Below are 20,382 nucleotides of genomic sequence, written 5' to 3' on the forward strand. Positions count from 1 at the left end.
TAATGATAACATTTAGTATAATCCCTTTCAGGAAAGTAAAAATTATTTAAAAAGACTATTTTAAATAGATTTATAACATTCTATTATTTGAATATAATTATATAACCATCCTTGCAATTTTATAATACTTAGGTTGTTTCTAATATCTCATTATCATAAATGGTGTTGGATGAACTTCTTTCCCCAAACCTCCGATTATCTTCTTAGGAAATTGCTTAGAAGTTGAATCATCAGGTTCATGGGCAATAATGAAAAAAATCATCACTTTTTCTAAAATTAAAACATAAAATTGGGAACAATAATAAAATAGTACCAAAGAGTTCAAAATAAAAATTAAAAGCCTTTTTTTTAACCTTCATAAAAATGAACTCAAAATGGGCCATAGACCTACATATAAATGAAAAACTATGAAACTTCTGGGAGATGACATAAGAGAAAATCTAGATGATCTCAGGTTTGGCAATGACTTTATAAATGCAACATGAAAGGTACAGTCTATTAAAGAAATAAGTGATAATTTTGACTGTGTTAAAATTAAAACATTTTTGCTTTACAAAGTCACTGTCCAGAGAATGAGAAGACAAGCCACAGACTGGGAGGAGATATTTGCAAAGGACATTTATGATAAAGGACTGTTAAATTCAAAATATTCAGAGAACTTTTGAAACTCAGCAATAAGAGAATGAAGAATCTGTTTGAAAAATGGGCAAAATATTTGAACAGACACCTATAGTTGGCAGATAAGCATATGAAAAGATATGTGACATAATATGTCATTAGGGAATTGTAAATTAAAGCAGTAAGATACCACCATTAGCATGGCAAAAATCCAAAACACTGACAATACCAAATCCTGGTGAGGATGTGGAACAACAGGGACTCTCTTTCTTTGCTGGTGGGAATACAAAATGGTAGAGCCACTTTGGAAGACAGTTTGTCATATTCTTACAAAACTAGACATACTCTTACTATATGATCCAGCAGTTGTGCTCCTTGGTACTTCTCCAGAAGAGTTGAAAACTTATGCACACAACTCTGCACACGGATATTTATAGTAGTTTTATTTATAATAGCCAAAACTTGGAACCAAAAGTATGTGAATTCACTTTCAGTAGGTGAATTGATAATTAAGTAGTGATATATCCAGACAATGGAATCTTATTCATTACTAAAAGTAAATGAGGTGTCAAGCTATGAAAAGAAACATAGGAACTTTGAATGCTTAACTGAGTGAAAGAAGCCAGTCTGAAAGATTACATACTGGATTATTCCAACTACATGACATTCTAGAAAAGGTGAAACTATGGAGATAGTAAAAAGATCAGTGGTTGCCAGAAGATGGGAATGGGGGGAGGGATGAATAGGCAGAGCATAGAGAATTTTCAGGGCAGTGAAGAAACTATTCCGTATGATATTATAATGGTGGATACATACCATTATATGTCTGTCCAAACCCATAGAATTTAAAACACCAAGAGTGAGTCCTATTTAAACTCTGGACTTTACGTGATAATGGTATGTCAGTGTTGGTTCATCTGTTGTTATAAATGTATCACTGTGGTACAGGGACGCTGTGTGTTCATTAAGTGGAGGCAGGGCATATATGGAACTCTTTGTAACTTTCTACTCAGTTTTACTGTGAACCTAAAACTACTCTAGAAGACAGAGTCTATCTAATAAAAAAAGCCCCTCCACCCCAGCCTTCTATTTCTACAGGTCCATTTATTAGAAAAGAATCATCTTTGGCCATTTCTCATTTCTCTTGTTAGGTATTCTGGTAATTGTAAGATGCTTATATCTAACCCTTGATTTTTCAGTTTGGGAGGTTTCTCTTGTTGCTGTGCTAAGAAAGATGAGGAATTCAGCTCATATTTATCATCCTCCACCCCCACTAATTTTGTTTGCTATATAGTTTTACCAGTAGTTTCCTTTGTACATTTCAAACTATATTTTGGTATCTTAATCTTAATGTAGTATACACCTTGGGTTAGCGATGTGTTTGGCTTTCCTTCTCAGTACTTCACCACTGTCATGAAAGCCACCTCAAAGATTAATAGGCATGGTGGTAACGTGACTATAATAAAGAAAAAGTAATCAAACTAAAGTTGAGGGATAGTCTACGAAATAACTGGCCTTTATTCTTCAAAAGTCAAAGTCATGAATAACAAAGACTGAAATATTATTCTAGATTAAAGAAAACTACAGAGATACTACAACATGTAGTTCTGGATTGGATTCTGGATTAAGAAAAAAATGTATTTTCTTTTTTAATAAAAGATATAGTGGGACAAATGGGACAATTTTAATAAAGCCTATGGTAAATGTTAATTAGTGTTAATTTCCAGATATTGATAATTGTACTGTGATTCTGTAAGAGAATGTCCTTGTCTTTAGATAATACACAATGAAACTTAGGGGTAAAGGAGCATTTATTTGCAACTTACTTTCAAACAGTGAATGTGGATATATAGAGAGAAAATGCTAAAGTAAATATAATGAATTGTTAACATTTGGGAAATCTAGGGGAAGCAATTATTTGCACTATGGCAACTTTTCTGTAAGTCTAAAACACCTTTACAGTTGGCTTGTTTCAATTAGGTCTCAGGTAAAATCCATATATTGCATTTGTTTGGGGTGGCTCTTAAGAGTCTTGTAATCCATATGGTTCATGCTCCCTTTCTTTTAAAATGCCACTTTTTAATTATAGAAACAACCATTTGACCCACTTTTGAATTTGGATGATCATATGCTCTTTGTGTCATTTAATATATTTCTTTATCATGCATTTTTCCTGAAGACTGGTACATTTAAGAAGTTCCAGTGAATTTGTGTTAAAAAAAATTGGCATGGTGGTACTAGGGGAAGGATGCAGTAATTCAGGGCAGCATTTAGTTAAAAGAAGGGAGGGAGATGGCACATTAGTCTCTAGCAATGTCAACTGGAAAAGATCTGAGATGCTTACAAATTAAGAAAATTGAGGGTCTCGCTCACTGCAGTCCACCCATGCTTCTTGTCCTCCCACCACTCATTTTCATGCCCACTGCTGCCACCTCCATCTATCACCCTGGAAGAGGAGATCCCTGCACTCATCACTGATGATAACTCTGGTATATGCAAGGTGGGCTTTGCTGGGAATGATGTCCCTTGTCCCCCCGCCATATTCCCATCCATTGTCAGAAACCCCCTGCCTCCAAGGTGTTGTCATGGTGGGCATTAGCCAAAAGGACTCCTATGTGGGCAACAGGGCCCAGAGCAAGCAAGGCATCCTATCCTCAAGTACCCTATTGAGCCTGGCATCATCACCAACAAGGAGGATATGGAGAAGATCTGGTACCGCACCTTCTACAATGAACTGCACATGGCCCCCAAGGAGCACTACAACACTTCCACCACTGCTATTGTCATGGACTCTGGGGACAGGGTAACCCACACTATGCCCATGTTTGTGGGGTACTCCCTGCCCTGTGCCATCCTGTGCCTGGACCTGGCTGGCCAGGACCTGATGGACTACCTCTTGAAGATATTCACAGAGAGTGGTTACAGTTTCACCACCACAGTTGAGTGGGAAATTGTGTGTGACATAACCGAGAAGCTCTGCTAGGTCAACCTCTACTTTGAGCAGGAAATGGCCACTGTGGTGTCCTCCTCCTCCTTGGAAAAGAGCTATGAGCTGGCTGATAGTCAGCTGATCACCATGGGCAAGAAGTGGTACCACTGCCCTATGGGATTTTCCCAGCTATCCTTTCTGGGTATGGAGTCCTTTGGTATCCATGAGATCACCTTCAACTTCATCATGAAGTGTGACTCTGACATCTGGATGGACCTGTACTCTAACACAGTGCCGAATGGTGGGACCACCATGTACCCAGGCATCTTGGACAGAATGCAGAAAGGGAGCACTACCCTGGAACCCAGCACTATGAAGATCAAAGTCATCGCTTCTCCTGAATGCAAATACTTTGTGTGGATCAGGGGCTCCATCCTGGCCTTGCTATTCACCTTTAAGCAGATGTGAATCAGCAAACAGGAGTATGAAGAGTTGGGCCCCTCCACTTCCCACTGCAGATGCTTCTAAATGTCTTGCACGCAGTTATGTAGCATTTGCTGCATGAGTTAATTCCTAAGTATAAATTTACCCTGGCAAATGTGTGCACTTCATGCTAGCCTCATAAACTGGAATACGCCTTTGAAAATAAATTTGTCCTTGAAGCTTGTATCTGATGTCAGCCCTGGATGGAAGATTGTTGCTGATTTTGACTTTGTATTCAAATTAAATTTTCTCTTGGTATATGTTTAATACCTTGTACATAACCTTGATTTAAACCTCTTTTATAGAATGTGGCTTAGTCATTTCATGGCTGAGGGGAGAACATGTTTATGGAAGAGAAATCCATTGGTTTGATGAGCATCCTCCATAAGGTTCTTTTTAAAAAAATTTTTTTTTTTTTGCTGTTTATTTTTTGAGAGAGAGAGAGAGAGAGAGAGACAGAATGTGAGCAGGGGAGGGGCAGAGAGAGAGGGAGACACAGAATCTGAAGCAGGTTCCAGGCTCCGAGCTGTCAGCACAGAGCCTGATGTGGGGCTTGACCTCACAAGCTGTGAGATCATGACCTGAGCTGAAGTCAGACACTCAACCGACTGAGCCATCCAGGCGCCCCCATAACGTTCTTGATCTGAGTTGGGTATTAATGTGTGAGAGCTGCCTATTTCAGGATTATCTAGAGGCTGGCAAGATTTTTGAACCAGTTGAAATTTCTTTGTCTTTCTGGTCTGACAGGATTAGGAAGGTCTGAGGTTTAGGACCCACTTTCCTTTCTTATCCAGTGTTTTCCTACCAGAACACTGTGGGTTGTTACTAACTGCCTTGTGTTGGAAAACAGTTTACATTTACACCTGTAAATTTATTCATCCTTTTAATATACTAAGGTTTTGTACACAATTCTCAATTGTTTAAGAGATGACAACATTTTTTGGTTTTCTCCTGTCATGTGAGAACATTAGGCTCTCAGCAACATGTCATTGTTTGAGGAAAATAAAGTGCTGCAGTAAACTGGAAAAAAAAAATCAGCGGGATAGCCTCCCTTGCTTCTTGTCCCAACCTTCTACTTTCGTAAGAAAGGTGAGGACATGAGGTATTCAACAGAATATTATAAAGCATTTTTCCTAATTATAGTTTCAGGACTTGCATCATTTCTACAGAGTTGTATAATAGTTAATTTAGTCATTTACTGATTATCCCTGAGAGCTTTTTTTCTGAGTTGTATTCTCTTCTTTCTTAGCACATTCTCCCTCACTGATCTTACCTGCAAAATGCTGATGCCTCCCAAATCTGCATCTCTTGTGTCGTCTGTTATTACTCTCCTTGAACATGTTCCTCAGACTTAGGAAATTCATGACTGCTCTTGTCCTTTCTTTCCAGAATTTCTTAATCTTCCATAGTACAATGAATATGACCACTATCAAACAATTGCTCAGGGAAAAAAAAATGTGTGTCATCCTTTATTTCTCTGTCTCCTTTATCCTCCCCACATCTGGTTGGTCCTCAAGTCCTGTTGATTTTCCCTGCTACATGTTTTTTTTGTTTTGTTTTTTTGTTTGTTTGTTTGTTTTTACTGTTCCATTCACGTCTGTCTTTACCACTGTTGTCCTGGTCCAGGCTACTGTGTTTCTCAAGTGGATTACTGTAGCTGCTTTCTGTCTGATTTGCTCATTGTGTTCAACCAGAGTGATCTTTTTAAAATACAAATTCAATCAGTGTTACTCTCCTGCTTAAATCTCTAACATAAAAATGTATGTATTAGTTGTGGTTCTCCAAAGAAGCAGAACTGATGAGATATAGGTAGAGAAATATATAGGAGGAGATTTATTATAGGTATTGGCTAATGTGGTTTTAGACGCCCAGAAGTCCCATGATCTGCTGTCTCTAAGCTGGAGAACCAGGAAATGGTGTAATTCAGGCTATGTGTTAAGGCATGAGAACCACAGGATGGATAGTCTAAGCCTCTATCTGAATCCAAAAGCCCAAGAATCAGAGCACTGATGCACCGGCGCAGAAGATCAGTGTATCAGTTCAAGCATAAAGAATGAGTTTGTCCTTTCTCCATGTTTTCATTCTATTCAGGCCCTCAACAGTTTGGATTATACCTACTTGCATTGGTAAGAGCCATCTGCTTTACTCAGTCTAATGATTGAAATCCTAATTTCTTTTATAAACACCCTCAGAGACACACCCAGAAGTAATGTTTTTACCACCCATCTGCACATCCCTTAGTCTAGTCAAGTTGACTTGTAAAATTTATTATCATAATATGGAGAGACCTAATATCTACATCATCTATATCTATCTACCATATATGTCTCCATACATACACATACATACGCACATACACAGACATGCTCTTGAGGACATGTGCCTACAGACCTCATAGCCTCCTCTTGCTAGAATTTCTTTCTTTTCCTTGGCTATCTTAGTCTCTTGTGCTTCTGGAATGTCACACAGGTTATTTCTTTTGCCTGGACTGTCTGTCCTACCCCTCTTTAATTGGTAACTCATTCTTATCTTTTGTGTCTTGACTCGGTTTACATATCTTTTTCTCCTTTAATCTTTCCTTTATCACTGAACTCTGGAATAGGTATCATTCAGAGGTCCTCCCTGGGAAATATTCTTGCTTTTTCCATCAAGGTATATTGTCATGATGTATAATAATTCTTGTTTGCATGTTTGATCCCAGCAGGCTGAGTTCTGTGCATGTATTAAAACACGTAAGTATTTATATGCATACTTATTGAGTGAGTATGTAGGCGAACTGAGAAATGGAAAGATTCTATCTAGCATCTACATAGGACTTTGGTGTTAAAAAGAAGTCTGTGAAAGGAAAAAAAAATAAAAGCAAGAACATGAAAGAAAACATTTAATACCAGAAGGTAAAGTTTCCAATTATTGCTTCTACTTAAAGTGAGAAAGACATGAAATAATTCATACTCCCTTTGATCTTTGATAAATTGGTTCTTTTCTCTGAATGTTAATTCATAAAATAGAAATATTTAATCATAAAAATTATTCATTTTTAGTCTGACCCATGATTTTTTTAATTCATTCAATAACTATTTATTGGTGCCTACTATATTCCAGGAGCCATTCTAGCAATTTGGCCATTTTCAGGAAGAAGTAGAAAGTTCCATAAAATACTGAGAAAAATGAGTAGTAGAAAAAGGATCAAAATATTTTCTCTTGAGAAAAATGAATAGTGGAAATAGGATTGAAGTATTTTTTCTCCCTTTTAAAAATTGAAATAAAATTAACAGATAACATTGCATTAGTTTCGGATATAGAAAATAACGATTCAGTATTTGTATACATTGTGAAGTATTCATCTGAACAAGTCTCATTGCCATCTGTCCTCATAGAAGTTACAAAAAAATTGTTTTTTCTGGTGATGAGAACTTTTAAGATCTACTTTATTAGTGATTTTCAAATGTGCAATACAATATTATTAACTGAAACCATCATAGTGTGCATTGCATCTCCATGACTTACTTATTTTATAACTTGAATTTTGTACCTCTTGGTCTCCTTCATGCATTTTGTCCATCCCTCTAGCTCTTGTTCCCTTTGGCAACCACTTATCTGTTCTCTGTGTCTGTGACTTTTGTTTTGTTTGTTTGTTTTTTTTTTTAGATTTCACATATAACTGAAACCATACAGTGTATGTTTACCTCTGACTTATTTAATTAATATAATATCCTCAAAGTCTCTCCATATTTGCACAATGGCAAAACTTCATTCTTTTTCACGACTCAGTAGTATTCTGCTATATATATGTGTATTCCATGACTTTTTTTTATCCATTCATCCATCAGTGGTGACCTACGTTATTCCCATATCTTGGCTGTTGTAAGTAATGCTGCAATAAACATAGGGATACGTCTATCTTTTTAAATTAGTATTTTCATTTTCTTAGGATATATTCCCAGAAGTATAATTGCTGAGTCATATGGTAGTACAATTTTTAATTTTTTGAGAAAGCTACATTCCATAGTGGCTGCACCAATTTACATTTCCACCAAAAGTGCATGAGAGTTCCCTTTTCTCCACATCCTCTCTAGCACTTGTTATTTCTTCTCTTTTAAATAATAGTTATTCTGGCAATTGTGAGATAACTTATTGTGATTTTGATCATGATTTTGCATTTCCGGATGATTAGTGATGTTGAGAATCTTTTCATATGTCTGTTGGTCTCCTGTGTGTCTTCTTTGGGAAATGTCTCTTCAGATCTTCTGTCCACTTTAAAATCAGATTATTTGTTCTTTTGATATTAAGTTGTGTAAGTTCTTTATATATATGTAGATATTAGCCCATTATTGGATATGTGATTTGCAAATATCTTCTCCCATTTACTGGGTTGCCTTTTTATTTTGTTGATGGTTTCCCTCACCATGCAGAAACTTTTTAGCTTGATGTAGTCCCATTTGTTTACTGTTGCTTTTGTTGCCATTTCCTTTGGAGTCAGATCCAAAAAAATATCACCAAGAGCAATGTCAAGGAAAACCACCCGTTTCTTCTAGGAGTTTTATAGTTTCAAGTCTTATATTCAGATCTTTAATTTATTTTGAGTTAATGTTTGTGTATGGTGAAAGTTCCATTTTCATCATTTTATATGTGGCTGTCCTGCTTTCCCAGCACCTTTTATTGAAGAGACCATCTTTTCTTCATTGTATTCTCTTATCTCCTTGTCATAAATTAGTTGACCCTATATTCATGGGTTTATTTCTGGGGTCCTTATTCTATTCCATTGATCTCTGTGTTTGTTTCTATGTCCATATCACCCTGTTTTAATTACTAAAGTTTTGCAATACAGTTTGAATCTGGGAGCATGATGCCTCCAGCTTTGTTCTTCTCTGTCAAGATTGCTTTGGCTATTCAGTCTTTTGTGGCTCTTCTATTTGTGTGAAAAATGCCACTGGAATTTTGATAGAGATTGCATTGAATTTGTACATTGCTTTGGATAATATGGACATTTAAAAAATACTGATTCTTCCAGTTCATGAGCATGGAATAACTTTCCAGTTACTTGTTTTTCCTTCAGTTTCTTTCATCAGTTTCTTATACATTACCATGTAGAGCTCTTTCACCTCCTTGGTTAAATTTTATTCCTAGGCATTTTATTCTTTTGGATGTAATTATAAACAGGATTGTTTTCTTAATTTCTCTTTCTGAGAGTCTGTATATAAAAACACAACAGATTTTTGTATACTGACTTTATACTTTGCAACTTTACCAACATTTTTTATTAGTTCTAACAGGTGTTATTTTTGTTTTTGTTTTGTTTTGTTTTATTTTTGGAGTCTTCAGGGATTCCTATATGCAAAATCATGTTGTACACAAATAGTGATGGTTTCACTTCTTCCTTTCCAATTTGGATGTCTTTTATTTCTTTTTTCTTGATTTGGCTAGGATTTAAATACTGTGTTGAATTATAGTGGTGAGAGTGGGCATCCTTGTCTTGTTTCTGCTTTTAAAGGAAAAGCTTTCAGCTTTTTACCATTGAGTATGATGTTAGCTGTAGCTAATATATGGCCTTTATTATGTTGAGGTACATTCTATTACCCACCTTTTTGAGAGTTTTTATCGTAAATGGATGTTGAACTTTTTCAATTGGTTTTCTGCATCTATTGAGGTGATCATATGATTTTTACCTTTTATTTTGTTAATGTGGTGTATCACATTAACAGGTTTGTGGATGCTGAACCATCTTACACCCTTGGAATAAATCCCACTTAATCATGATGTATGATACTTATTATATATTTTTGAATTCAGTTTGCTAATAATTAAAAAAAAATTTTAGCATTTTATTTTATTTTTTGAGAGATAGAGACAGATTGTGAGCAGGCAAGGGGCTGAGAAAGAAGGAGACACAGAATCCAAAGCAGGATCCAGGCTCTGAGCTGTCAGCACAGAGCCTGATGCTGGACTTGAACTCATGAACCTTGAGATTGTGACCTGAGCCGAAGTTGGATGCTTAACCAACTGAACCACCACCCAGGTGCCCCTATGTGTGTGTGTGTGTGTGTGTGTGTGTGTGTGTGTGTGTGTATGTGTGTGTGTTTTAAAGTTTATTTATTTATTTTGAGAGAGAGAGAGAGAGAGACAGAGAGAGAGAGAGAGAGTGGGAGGGGCAGAGAGAGAGAGGAGAGATTCCACTGATAGAGATTGCACTGAATTTGTACATTGTCAAACAGCAGGCTCTGTGCTGTATTGACATCTGACTCGAGGCTCAATCTCGCAAATGACCTGAGCTGAAATCAAGAGTTAGATGTGTAACCAACTAAGCCACCCACTTAGGCACCCCTGTTTTATGTTTTTGATGTTACATTTTACATCTTTGAATTTTGTGTATTCCATAAGTAATTATTATAGTTATATTTATTTTTACTCCTTTTATCTTTAAAGTTTATACTAGCTTTGTAAGACCACTTTTACTATATACTTAACTTTATCAGTGAAATTTTTACTCTCATATTTTTTCTTTTTACTAATTAGTGCCCTTTTCAGCTTAAAGAAGTCTCTTTAACATTTCTTGTAAGACTGGTTTAATGGTGACAAACTCCTTTACCTTTTGCTTGTTTGGGAAATTATTTCTCCTTTAATTCTGAATGATAATTTTTTTAGGTACAATATTCTTAATTGGAAATTTTTCCTTTTCAGCACTTTGAATATATCATGCCACTCTTTTCTGGCTTATAAAGTTTTTTGTTTGTTTGTTTGTTTGTTTGTTTGTTTGTTTGTTTTGAGAGAGAGAGTGTGCATGTGAGTGGGGCAGGGGCAGAAATAGAGAGAATCCCAAGCAGGCTCCATGCTATCAGTGCAGAGCCCCATGTGGGGCTTGATCCTATCAACCATGAGATCATGAGGCCTGAGATGAAATCAAGAGTCAGACACTTAACTAAGCTACCCAGGCACCCCTGGCCTGCAAATATTTTGTGGAAAAAAATTTGCTTATAGCCTTATGGAGGTTTCTTTGTATGTAACAAGTTATTTCCTCTTGCTGCTTTTAAGAATCTCTGTTTAACTTTTGACATTTTAACTATAATATATCTTGGTGTGGGTCTCTTTAAGTACATCTTCTTTAGAATTATCTGGGATTCCTGAATTTTGAGGTTGATTCCTTCCCAAGGTTAGGAAAACCAGCCATTTCTTCAAATGTTTTCTGCTCCTTTGTGTTTTTTCCTTCTGTGACCCCTATAACATGAATGTTATTTCACTTGTAGTTGTCCCAGTTTTTCAGTTCATTTATTGTATTCTTCAGCTCTCTGGCTTCTGTTTGGTACTTTCTGATATTTTCTCTTTGTTAATATTCTTACTGTGTTCTTCCATTCTTCTTCTCATTTTGCTGACATTTTTATGACCATTAATTTGAACTCTTTATTACATAAATTACTTGTTTCTGTTCCATTAAGTTTTTTTTCTGGTGGCTTATCTTTTTTCTTTTCATTTGGAACATATTCCTCTGTTTTCTCATTTTCTTGACTCTCTGTGTTTGTTTCTATATATTAGGTTAAACAGCTATCTCTTACAGTCTTGAAGGAAGGGACTTGTATGTGGGATGAACTTTATCTTTTAAGTTTGCTCTAGCTCTTGGTTGTCTCTTGAACTGTCTCTCTGATTGTTTCCAACCCACGGAGCCCAGAAATGCAGTTCCCCCAGGCCATTAGGGCCACGCACTCAATAAGTGTCCCTTGTGCGGGTTCCTGGGTCTAAAAGCAGCTGTATGAACAGTACAGAGGGCCAGGGCACTTGCTTGCCAGTATTAGTGGGCTAGAGTGAAAATGACACCTGCCTCTGCCAGTGCCAGAAATGTAGAGGGAGATCACAAAGATGGTGCCCACCTTGTCAGCACTAGCAAGGCAGAGGCAGAATGCCGAGAATAGTACTCATCTGCTCCCCTGTCCTCAGAGAAGGTCCCAAAGGTTTATGCCTCTTTGGCAGACACCTTAAAGTTAGAAAATGAATCTCCTTCACATATGATATAAATGCTTTTCAATCTGCTGCTTTTATGTTGGGTCCCAGAGTGAACAAGCTTGCATTTGAGCCCTGTCAGAGTGGAATATCCTTTCTCCACAATCATATGTTTCTCCTAGATTTAAGCCTGTTGGTTTTCCAAGCCAGATGTTTTGGGTGCTCATCTCTCCATAACAGGTCCCAATGGGTGGGGTGCCTGATGTGGGCCAGAAACCCTCTCACTCCTCAGAGAGAAACTCTATATTTGTGTGATCCCTCCTAATTCCTGCTGCTGTGGGTTGCTGTGCCAGAGGTAGGATTTTTGATGAGACTGTGTCTCTGCTTCTCCTTCTTGTCTTAATGCGGCCTTTTTATTGTTTGCAGTGGAGGATCTGTTAAGCTAGTTTTTTGGTGTTTTTTACAGAGGGAATTGTTTCATATGTAGCTGTAGATTTGTTATGTCCATGGGAACAGGTAAGTCTAGGATCCTCCTATGATGTGATCTTGAACTACCTCTCCCTAATCCCTAATTAAAAAAAAAACTTTAAATGTTTTTGAGAGAGAGAGACAGAGTGTGAGCAGGGGAGGGGCAGAGAGAGAAAGAGGGAGACACAGAATCCGAAGCATGCTCCAGGCTCCGAGCTGTCAGCACAGAGTCCAATGCGGGGCTTGAACTCACAAGCTGTGAGATCATGACCTGAACCGAAGTCAGACGCTTAACTGACTGAGCCACCCAGGTGCCTCACCTAATCACTAATTTTAAAAGTAAGAAAACACAGGTTTACAGAGGGTAAGTGACTTGTTCTAGAAACAGTCAGGACCAGATGCCACATACTTTCAGGCACCATGTATACATGAGCACCCATAAAATAGCATTATGTTTCTTGTAGAAAATTATCTGAGTTCTCAGATTAGATACCTTAGACAAATGGGAGTAATTCTTTTAGGTTAGGATGTAATCAGTCCAGTACATATGGGACACTGATGGACAACAAGGAGCTAATAACTAATTAGTCAGGGGTGATCTGGTTAGTCCCTGGGAGAATCTGGTAATTGTTGGGGCACGTCTTGGCATACTTGAAATATTTATTGGTGTATCATTGGAAACACTGGCGCTTTTATTTGGGGAAGGGAACAGCAATACTCTGCTTTTCCCATCTACCCTTCTTTCTGGGGCTCATTTAGTATTGACTTCAGTTTCATAACTCATATTCCCACCTAACTCACCCAGATTCAGGGACTACCTCAAGAAACTTCTTTAACAGCATTTCATGTCGGCTCCTCTGTGCCCAAACAATTTTTCATGACTCAGTCATTTTGAAACTGCACTGTGATAGTTTAAGGCCTTACTGAATTGCATACTTTATTTTCAACTGTTCAAATTGGTAGTGTGTTCTGTTAGCAGAGCAGAGTAGCCTTTTGTGGATATTAAAAAACAATGACCATATTAAAGTGGCACTTTTTGTAGTTTAGTAATCACTGACTGAAATTGTCTAGGTTGACTACTTCCTCATGGAATAGGAATAACAGCTTGTGATAATTAAATTAAAAAGTTAAAATGGGTTATAAAAAATAAGAAAATTGCCCTCTGTAGGTAAAAACTCCCTACAAGGACTTTTATTGCTATAACTTATAACTCATTGTTCAGCAGAGTAGGAAGATTTGATGTAGATGGTTTTTGAAGCACATCAACTCACATTGACATGATAGGCCATAATGACATCTCTCATGATGCCATCTGCAGATCTCAGTATAAACACTGGCCAAACTCCCGCAGAAGGTGAGGTGTTTACCCATTGATCTACAAAGGGTATACTGCTGCCAAACACCCCATTTGTACCCGGATCTGAGGATGAGTCTTCATAAGTCCACATCATTTGTTTTAGATTCACTGTTGAAAACCTAGCTTAGCAGAGGGTACAGATATTTGCCTTACTTAAGTCCATAGGCTTTTTCAACTGCATCTGCACACATGGAATTACTAAATTTGAGAGTTAGGGACTCTTAGACCTGTGCAATCTCCTAATTTTTTTATCCTTCTATAGATGAAGGAGGAGAGGAAGTAAAATAACCCAATGACCTTGTGGGGGTTTGTCCAGCCCTCAAGTGCTTGAACAGTCTTGTTTTGACTACAGGCATAGCAACCATATCAGAATCTCTTTCTTCCTTAATGCACAACAGTTTGGGATATCTCTGGTAGTGAAAGTGTATCAGAGATTGTACTTTTTGGCTGGTGAGATCTTCGCTGCCCTGGGATTATCTTTATAATATCATATGACCTTGAAAGTTTTATTGAATGATTAATGAACAAATACACGTACAGATTTTGTTTATAGCTTTCTTTTTTCTTTTGGCTGCAAGAAAGCATAAATTTTTCCTCCTGTAGAGTACCCTGATTTCCTTTGGGAGAACTGCCCTCCATCATTTCATTTAGGGTTGCTGGGACAGTAAATTTCCAGGTGCCTGTTTCCCTCCATGGAATCTGAAGAAGACAGAGCCTCTGCTCTGTGCTCTGGGGGGTTGACATGTGACCTAGCCCTGGCAATCAGATTCTTTTTTTTCTCTTGAGTGAGTGATTTAAGGACACAAACTACAGTTGGAAATAATTCATCCTGGGAAGCAGCTGCAGTAGTTTCCTGCTCCAACTGCAATAGTGTGCTTGCTGTGTTTCTTGCTTCTTGGCTTTCTGGGATTTGCTTGGTTGCTGCATGATGCTAAGCCTGCTCTTCCAGGCTCCTGTTGGTTCTGTGACATTCTACCCAATATATTGGCTTTTGGTTGTTAATCAACCTTGATTGTGTTACTTATGATCAAGAACTCTGATGTCCAAGTCTAGTGGCCTAAAATGAACTCATTTTACATTTATGAATGAGTGTCTGGGAGTAGTTTCATTGGATACTCACTAGTTGTAGTTACATCTTCTGATCATTCCAATTTACTTTTCACCTGTACTCTTTACCACTTGACACATTAAGAAATACATATTTTCCCCTAGGCTTAATAAAACATGAAATGAATTCCTCTGTAATGAGATCACCCTGAGAGTCAATATAGTATCGATGACCATGCTATAAAGGTAGGGTGATTTTTATATCCAAGATTCCCATACAGCATACATATTTCCCTCCCATTGTGAGGATTCTCCCTTGCCAGGATAATAGCATGCACTGTTGACCTACTCCTCTGATAAATACCGTGATTTTGTAACATAAAGATCTATGTTATCAAGGCGTAGTGGTTTTTTAAGGGAAGGTTGTTACACCTGCCTGACTGCTTAAAATCTCTCTTTCCCAGAACTTATCAATAAAACTGGAAGGAAGAAAAAGAAGATGTCTCTTCTTTGCATGTATAAGCTGTAAAGGGCATATCACTGGGGCTGTCAGGATGGCACCTCTGTGACCTGATCCTTAAAATCGTCAGTTCATTTCCTTTCTTGCAGATAAAATTGCTGTCTAGTTTGGGTTACAGCAAGGGATAGAGTGAGAGGTTGAAGTAAAACAGCATGCTTTCCACTTGAAGGAAGAGTTGTGTTATTTGAGACAAGTTCTTTGTACTGTTCCCCGCCCCAGGCAATGGATGATTGCATTTGGAAGCAAAAAGGGGCCTGAAAAATCATCTATTTTATAACTATCTCATTTCATTAGTGAGGAAACTCAAGTTCATAAAGGTTTTGTGATTTAGCTAAGATTGAATGGTTGGCTACATGATACTTCTCTTCCTCAATTTCTTATAATAAACTTATTCTCACCTCTCAAAACTGGGTGGCGCCCAGCTATTAGCAGGCCAGCTCTCCAGTTGGTTCCAGGGCAGAAGGACTTTCTTTTGTTCTCTTGCACAATAAATTATTTGGGAATATCTGCTAGCTGGCTTGAATTCTCTAGAAATGAGAATATCTTTTTTATTATATTCTTTTCCTTGCTATAAATCTTTGTGGGCATAAGGTTATTAAATTCTGTAATTCAAATGTTGTGGTAAATTAACTTTTGGGTACACAAATGTGGATACAATAAGAAGTATGTATTTGGCCTTTGTCCTGGGTTCCTGGCATATAGCTCCTAAAGCCCTGTAATCCTTGGAATAATCAGAGTATCTTTTGTAACCTAATGTGATGACTGGTAGCTGAGGACCCCCCAGATAGCTTCAGGATTAATACTGGTCACTGGAAAGACTAAGGCATGATTAGAGGATTGGAACTTTCAGTCCAACCTGTGACCTCCAGCATTCATTGGTGTTAATCAACAGTAAATGATTTAATCACTCATGCCTACGTAGTGAGCCTTCAGAAAGTCCTAAGTGATAGGGTTTGGAGAGCTTCTGGAGGGTGGTGAACACACTGAGGAGCTGGAGGGTAGTGTACCCAGAAAGGCATGGAATATCTGAACCCCCTCCCTACCTTGGCCTATGCATCTCTTTCATCTGGCTCTTCCTGGTTATATTCTTTATAATAAACCAGTAAATGTAAGTAGAGTCTTTCCCTGAGTTCTTTGAGCTGTTCTAGCAAATTACCAAACCTGAAAGGGGGTATTGTGGGAACTGTCAACTTTGTAGCCACATCAGATAGAAGTGTGGGTACTGTGGGCACCAAATACTTGGAACTGGCATCAGAAGTGAGGGTAGTCTTATGGGATTCAGCTCTTAAACCTGTGGAGTCTGATGCCAACTCTGCCTAGTGTTGGAATTGCATTGAATTATAGGCCACTCAGCTGATATTTAGAGAGTTGGAGAATTTGTTTGGTGTGAGGAAAAAAACCCACCCATCTGGTATCAGAAGTGTTGTGAGTAGAAACAGCACAGACCAAGTCTCATTTGTCTCCTAGAGAAGTTTTGATGTAAAAAGAAAAAAAATTCCCATGAGAAATATTTGTAAAATGAAAGTTCTTTTAATATTGTTAATAATCTTTAATTTATGTATTTGCAAATTCTGATTTTCATAAATTACATTTCCTTAGAGCATATCATACATAATAATATGGCCAATAATAGCTGGAATTTATTAAATGTTTACTATGTGCTAGGCATAATGCCAAATGCCAAATGCTAACTATGAATTATTTCATGTAATCTTCACAACAACTCCATAAGGAAGGTAATTTCACAGATGAAAAACTAAGGCTCAGAGAGGTTAAATAATGTGCCTCATATTACTCAGAAAGGAGTGGGGCTGAAATTCTTAGGAGAAATGACTTGAGTAAGACATGCTACAGTAGTTTCTCATCTTGACTTTTGGGGCTGTAAACATTTAACTGAAAGGTGGATTGTCATCAAAGATTCATCAGAGGATCTCACAGGAGTAAAATGTATGCGGCCAGATGCCAGATTATTGGTGGGATGGGCAATATATGCATGTGATGAGGGAAGAATGCAGGAAGGAATAGGCCTTCTCCTGAGCCCTAGGTTTAGACCAGCCAGAGAGAAATTGGCCATACAGTGTGTGTTTATTTATCTGGCGTTTTACTTATCTGTCTGTATATCCTTTACAGGTTTTATTCATTTAGAGTTTATGTTCCTAGAACTAGTTGTCTTGACCTTGACTGATTGATTTGTAAACCAGTCAGCACTCTTTCTTGATGGTGAAGTTTACATAACACAGTGGTTATGGGCATCGTCTTTGCATTGGGTTTGATTCTTATTTCCTATCTGTACTTATTGGGTATCCTTAGTTATAATAATTTAGTTTTTGGGGGCCTCATTTTCTCTATTTGTAATTTGGGAAAAATTATAACATTTACCTCATGGGTTTCTGAGACAAAGAGGCTTCTCTCTGTGCCTGACATCTCATAATGGCTATGAAAGTTATCTAGTGCTGCTGCTCCTGCTTAAAGAGGTCCATTTAAAAGGACTGAAAAAAATAAAAGAATTGATATGTCAGAGGTCTAAGAATTTACAGGGTTTTTTTTTTTTTTTTTTTGGATTTTGGACCTTAGGAAGCTGGAGGAAAGAATGTTCTTTACTTATCCTTGCCCACCACACCCATCCCCCATGCCACTATCGCTTTTAGTTCCTTCAGAAAGCTCTTTCCCATCATAGGGTCGTTGCATATTTGTTCTCTTTACCTAAAATCTTAGCCTTTAACTCTTCCCTTGGCTACTTCTCTTGCTTCTTCTTTTTGTTTTTGTTTTTTAATTTTTTAAATGTTTATTTATTTTTGAAAGAGAGAGAGACACACACACAGAGTGTGAGCAGGGGAGGAGCAGAGAGAGAGGGAGACACAGAATCTGAAGTGGGCTCCAGGCTCTGAGCTGTTGGCGCAGAGCCCAATGTGGGGCTTCAGCTCACTGACTGTGAGATTATGACCTGAGTCTAAGTGGGACGCTGAACTGACTGAGTCACCAGGTGCCCCATCTCTTGCTTATACTTTAGGTCTCAACTCAAATGTTACTTCTTCAAAGAAATATTGCTCTCAAATACGATTAAGGTTTCTATGTTTGTAATTGTTATGTTTAATAAGATGATAAAAATTAGGCAGAAAAAGGAATTCAGGGGTCTTTGAACCAAGGAGCCCAGGGATGGAGTTGGCTTCAGGCATGACTGGATCCAGGCAGTCAAAAACAATACTTCCTAGGTTCTGCGTCTCCTCTGTCTTTCTCATCTCTCAGCTTGGTTCACTGTTGAACTCATTCTCTCTGTCTGGAGACTTACTTTACCAGGTGGTGGGGGGAGGAGGAGGCATGTCTAAAGACCACTTTATTACATCCCTCTTTCCTGGGCCTGGCTAGGCCTAGATTAGAGGAGTGCATTGAGTCCTGTGTTTGAGATATTCTACCAATGTAGTGTGGAGAACTTATATGTGTGTGCATGGGGTGGAGTGGGGTGAGGAGTGTGGAAGGGAGACACAAGGAAGAATGCATACTGAATGGGTGAAAGCCAACAAAGCTCCACTGTAGTCTCCTTCATGGTTTTTCTCTTACAGAATTTGGTTGTTTTTCCTCATAGCACTTGTCCAATTGGAAATTTAGTGTATTTTGTGTGTTCATTTGGTTAATATCTGCTGTGTCCTCTCTAGGTTGGCAATCAGTTCTACATTGTTCTTGTGGTACTTTCTAGTGCCTGTGCTTGCACATAGGAGCTTGGTAATTACATGTGGAATGAATGAATTAAATAGTCAAGGAAATCAGAGTATGGGAGAAGAAGGGAGATAGATTGTTGTGATCATATCTTTACACCTAAAGAAGCTGTGGAGTATTTCCTGAGGAATCTAGCCATTTCAGTGGTTGGTAGAGACAAGAGTTGAAGGCAAGAATAGGGCACTGGCTGCTAAAGTATAGTGCCTAGGCCAGCAGCAGCATCACCAGGGAACTTGCCAGAAATGCAAATTCTCAGGCCCTGCCCCACGCATCACCTGATTTAGGAACTCTGTGGATGGGACCTGCAAACCTGTGTTTAACAAGCTCCCTGGGTAATTTTGATTCATAGAAATGTTTGGAACCACTGGAATAGGGGATAGAAGGAAGCAAGATCATACTTATACAGCTGTGTCATATAAACATTATGGGCAATGGCTGCTATCTGGATTTTGAAAACTCCTTTTTGAGCTGAAGGATGGCAGTAGAGTATAAAGTTTAAGAGCTCTTGAGTCAGATTTTCTGGTTTAGAATCCTGGTTCTTCTGTTAATAGAGTAACTTTGTACAGCTCACTCAATGTCTCTAAGTCTCCAATTCCTGATCTATAAAATAACCATAACAAATAAGTACCTAACTCATGGAAGAACTGTGAAGATTAAAAACGATGATGATTATAGTAACTGACATATATTCAACTCTTGATAAGTGTCAAACATGATGCCAACTTTTTACCAAGTGTTAACTTATTTGATGTTTACAAAGTGCTTACTGGCACAGTGCCTAGCACGTAGCTAACATTTATTGAATACTTACCACTATTGCTTATATATGGAGAATTAATGGATCTTGTCTATTTGGAGTGGGTCAAAAATTTCCCTAGTCCAGGGAACATTGGTAAAGGTTGATCAGACATTTGTATGACCTGGGACATAGTGGGTGTAATGTCTAACCTCCTATTCTGTGTCTGTTCCCACTTTACCACTTTCTGATGAGTCATCTATCATGTACGTTCCTGACTTATTGGCTGCCCTTGATGCATAGCATTACAATAAGCCACAAGCACTTGTAAGCCTAGTGATCTCTAACCAAGGTCATATGACCATAATAATGAACTCTTACAGGTGGGATTAATTGAAGGTGTTTGCTGTATAGACTTTTCCTGAGCTCTGCATTTTTGAGTAGTTTCACTTCAGGGGTTTTTCTTAGAACCTATTGAGTCTTTTCTAACCTCGGCTGACCTTTCCCTACTCACTGCTCACATTCAAGATCACCCAGATTCCAGTCTAACAAGCCCATCAGTTTTGGTCATTTGAGCTCTG

At 38.0% G+C, this 20,382-nt stretch overlaps 1 protein-coding gene across 1 annotated transcript; it reads left to right on the forward strand.

Moving 5' to 3' along the window:
• The first annotated feature begins 810 nt into the window (after positions 1-810).
• Positions 811-14,956, forward strand: LOC128314870 (actin, muscle-like). The gene is given in 2 exon segments (XM_053219031.1): positions 811-3,267; positions 3,270-14,956. Coding segments are annotated over 2 exon segments (978 nt in total). The 5' UTR covers positions 811-3,095; the 3' UTR covers positions 4,076-14,956.
• The last annotated feature ends 5,426 nt before the right edge of the window (positions 14,957-20,382 follow it).

Source organism: Acinonyx jubatus, chromosome A2 (assembly GCF_027475565.1).
Source record: "Acinonyx jubatus isolate Ajub_Pintada_27869175 chromosome A2, VMU_Ajub_asm_v1.0, whole genome shotgun sequence".
Lineage (NCBI taxonomy): Eukaryota > Metazoa > Chordata > Mammalia > Carnivora > Felidae > Acinonyx > Acinonyx jubatus.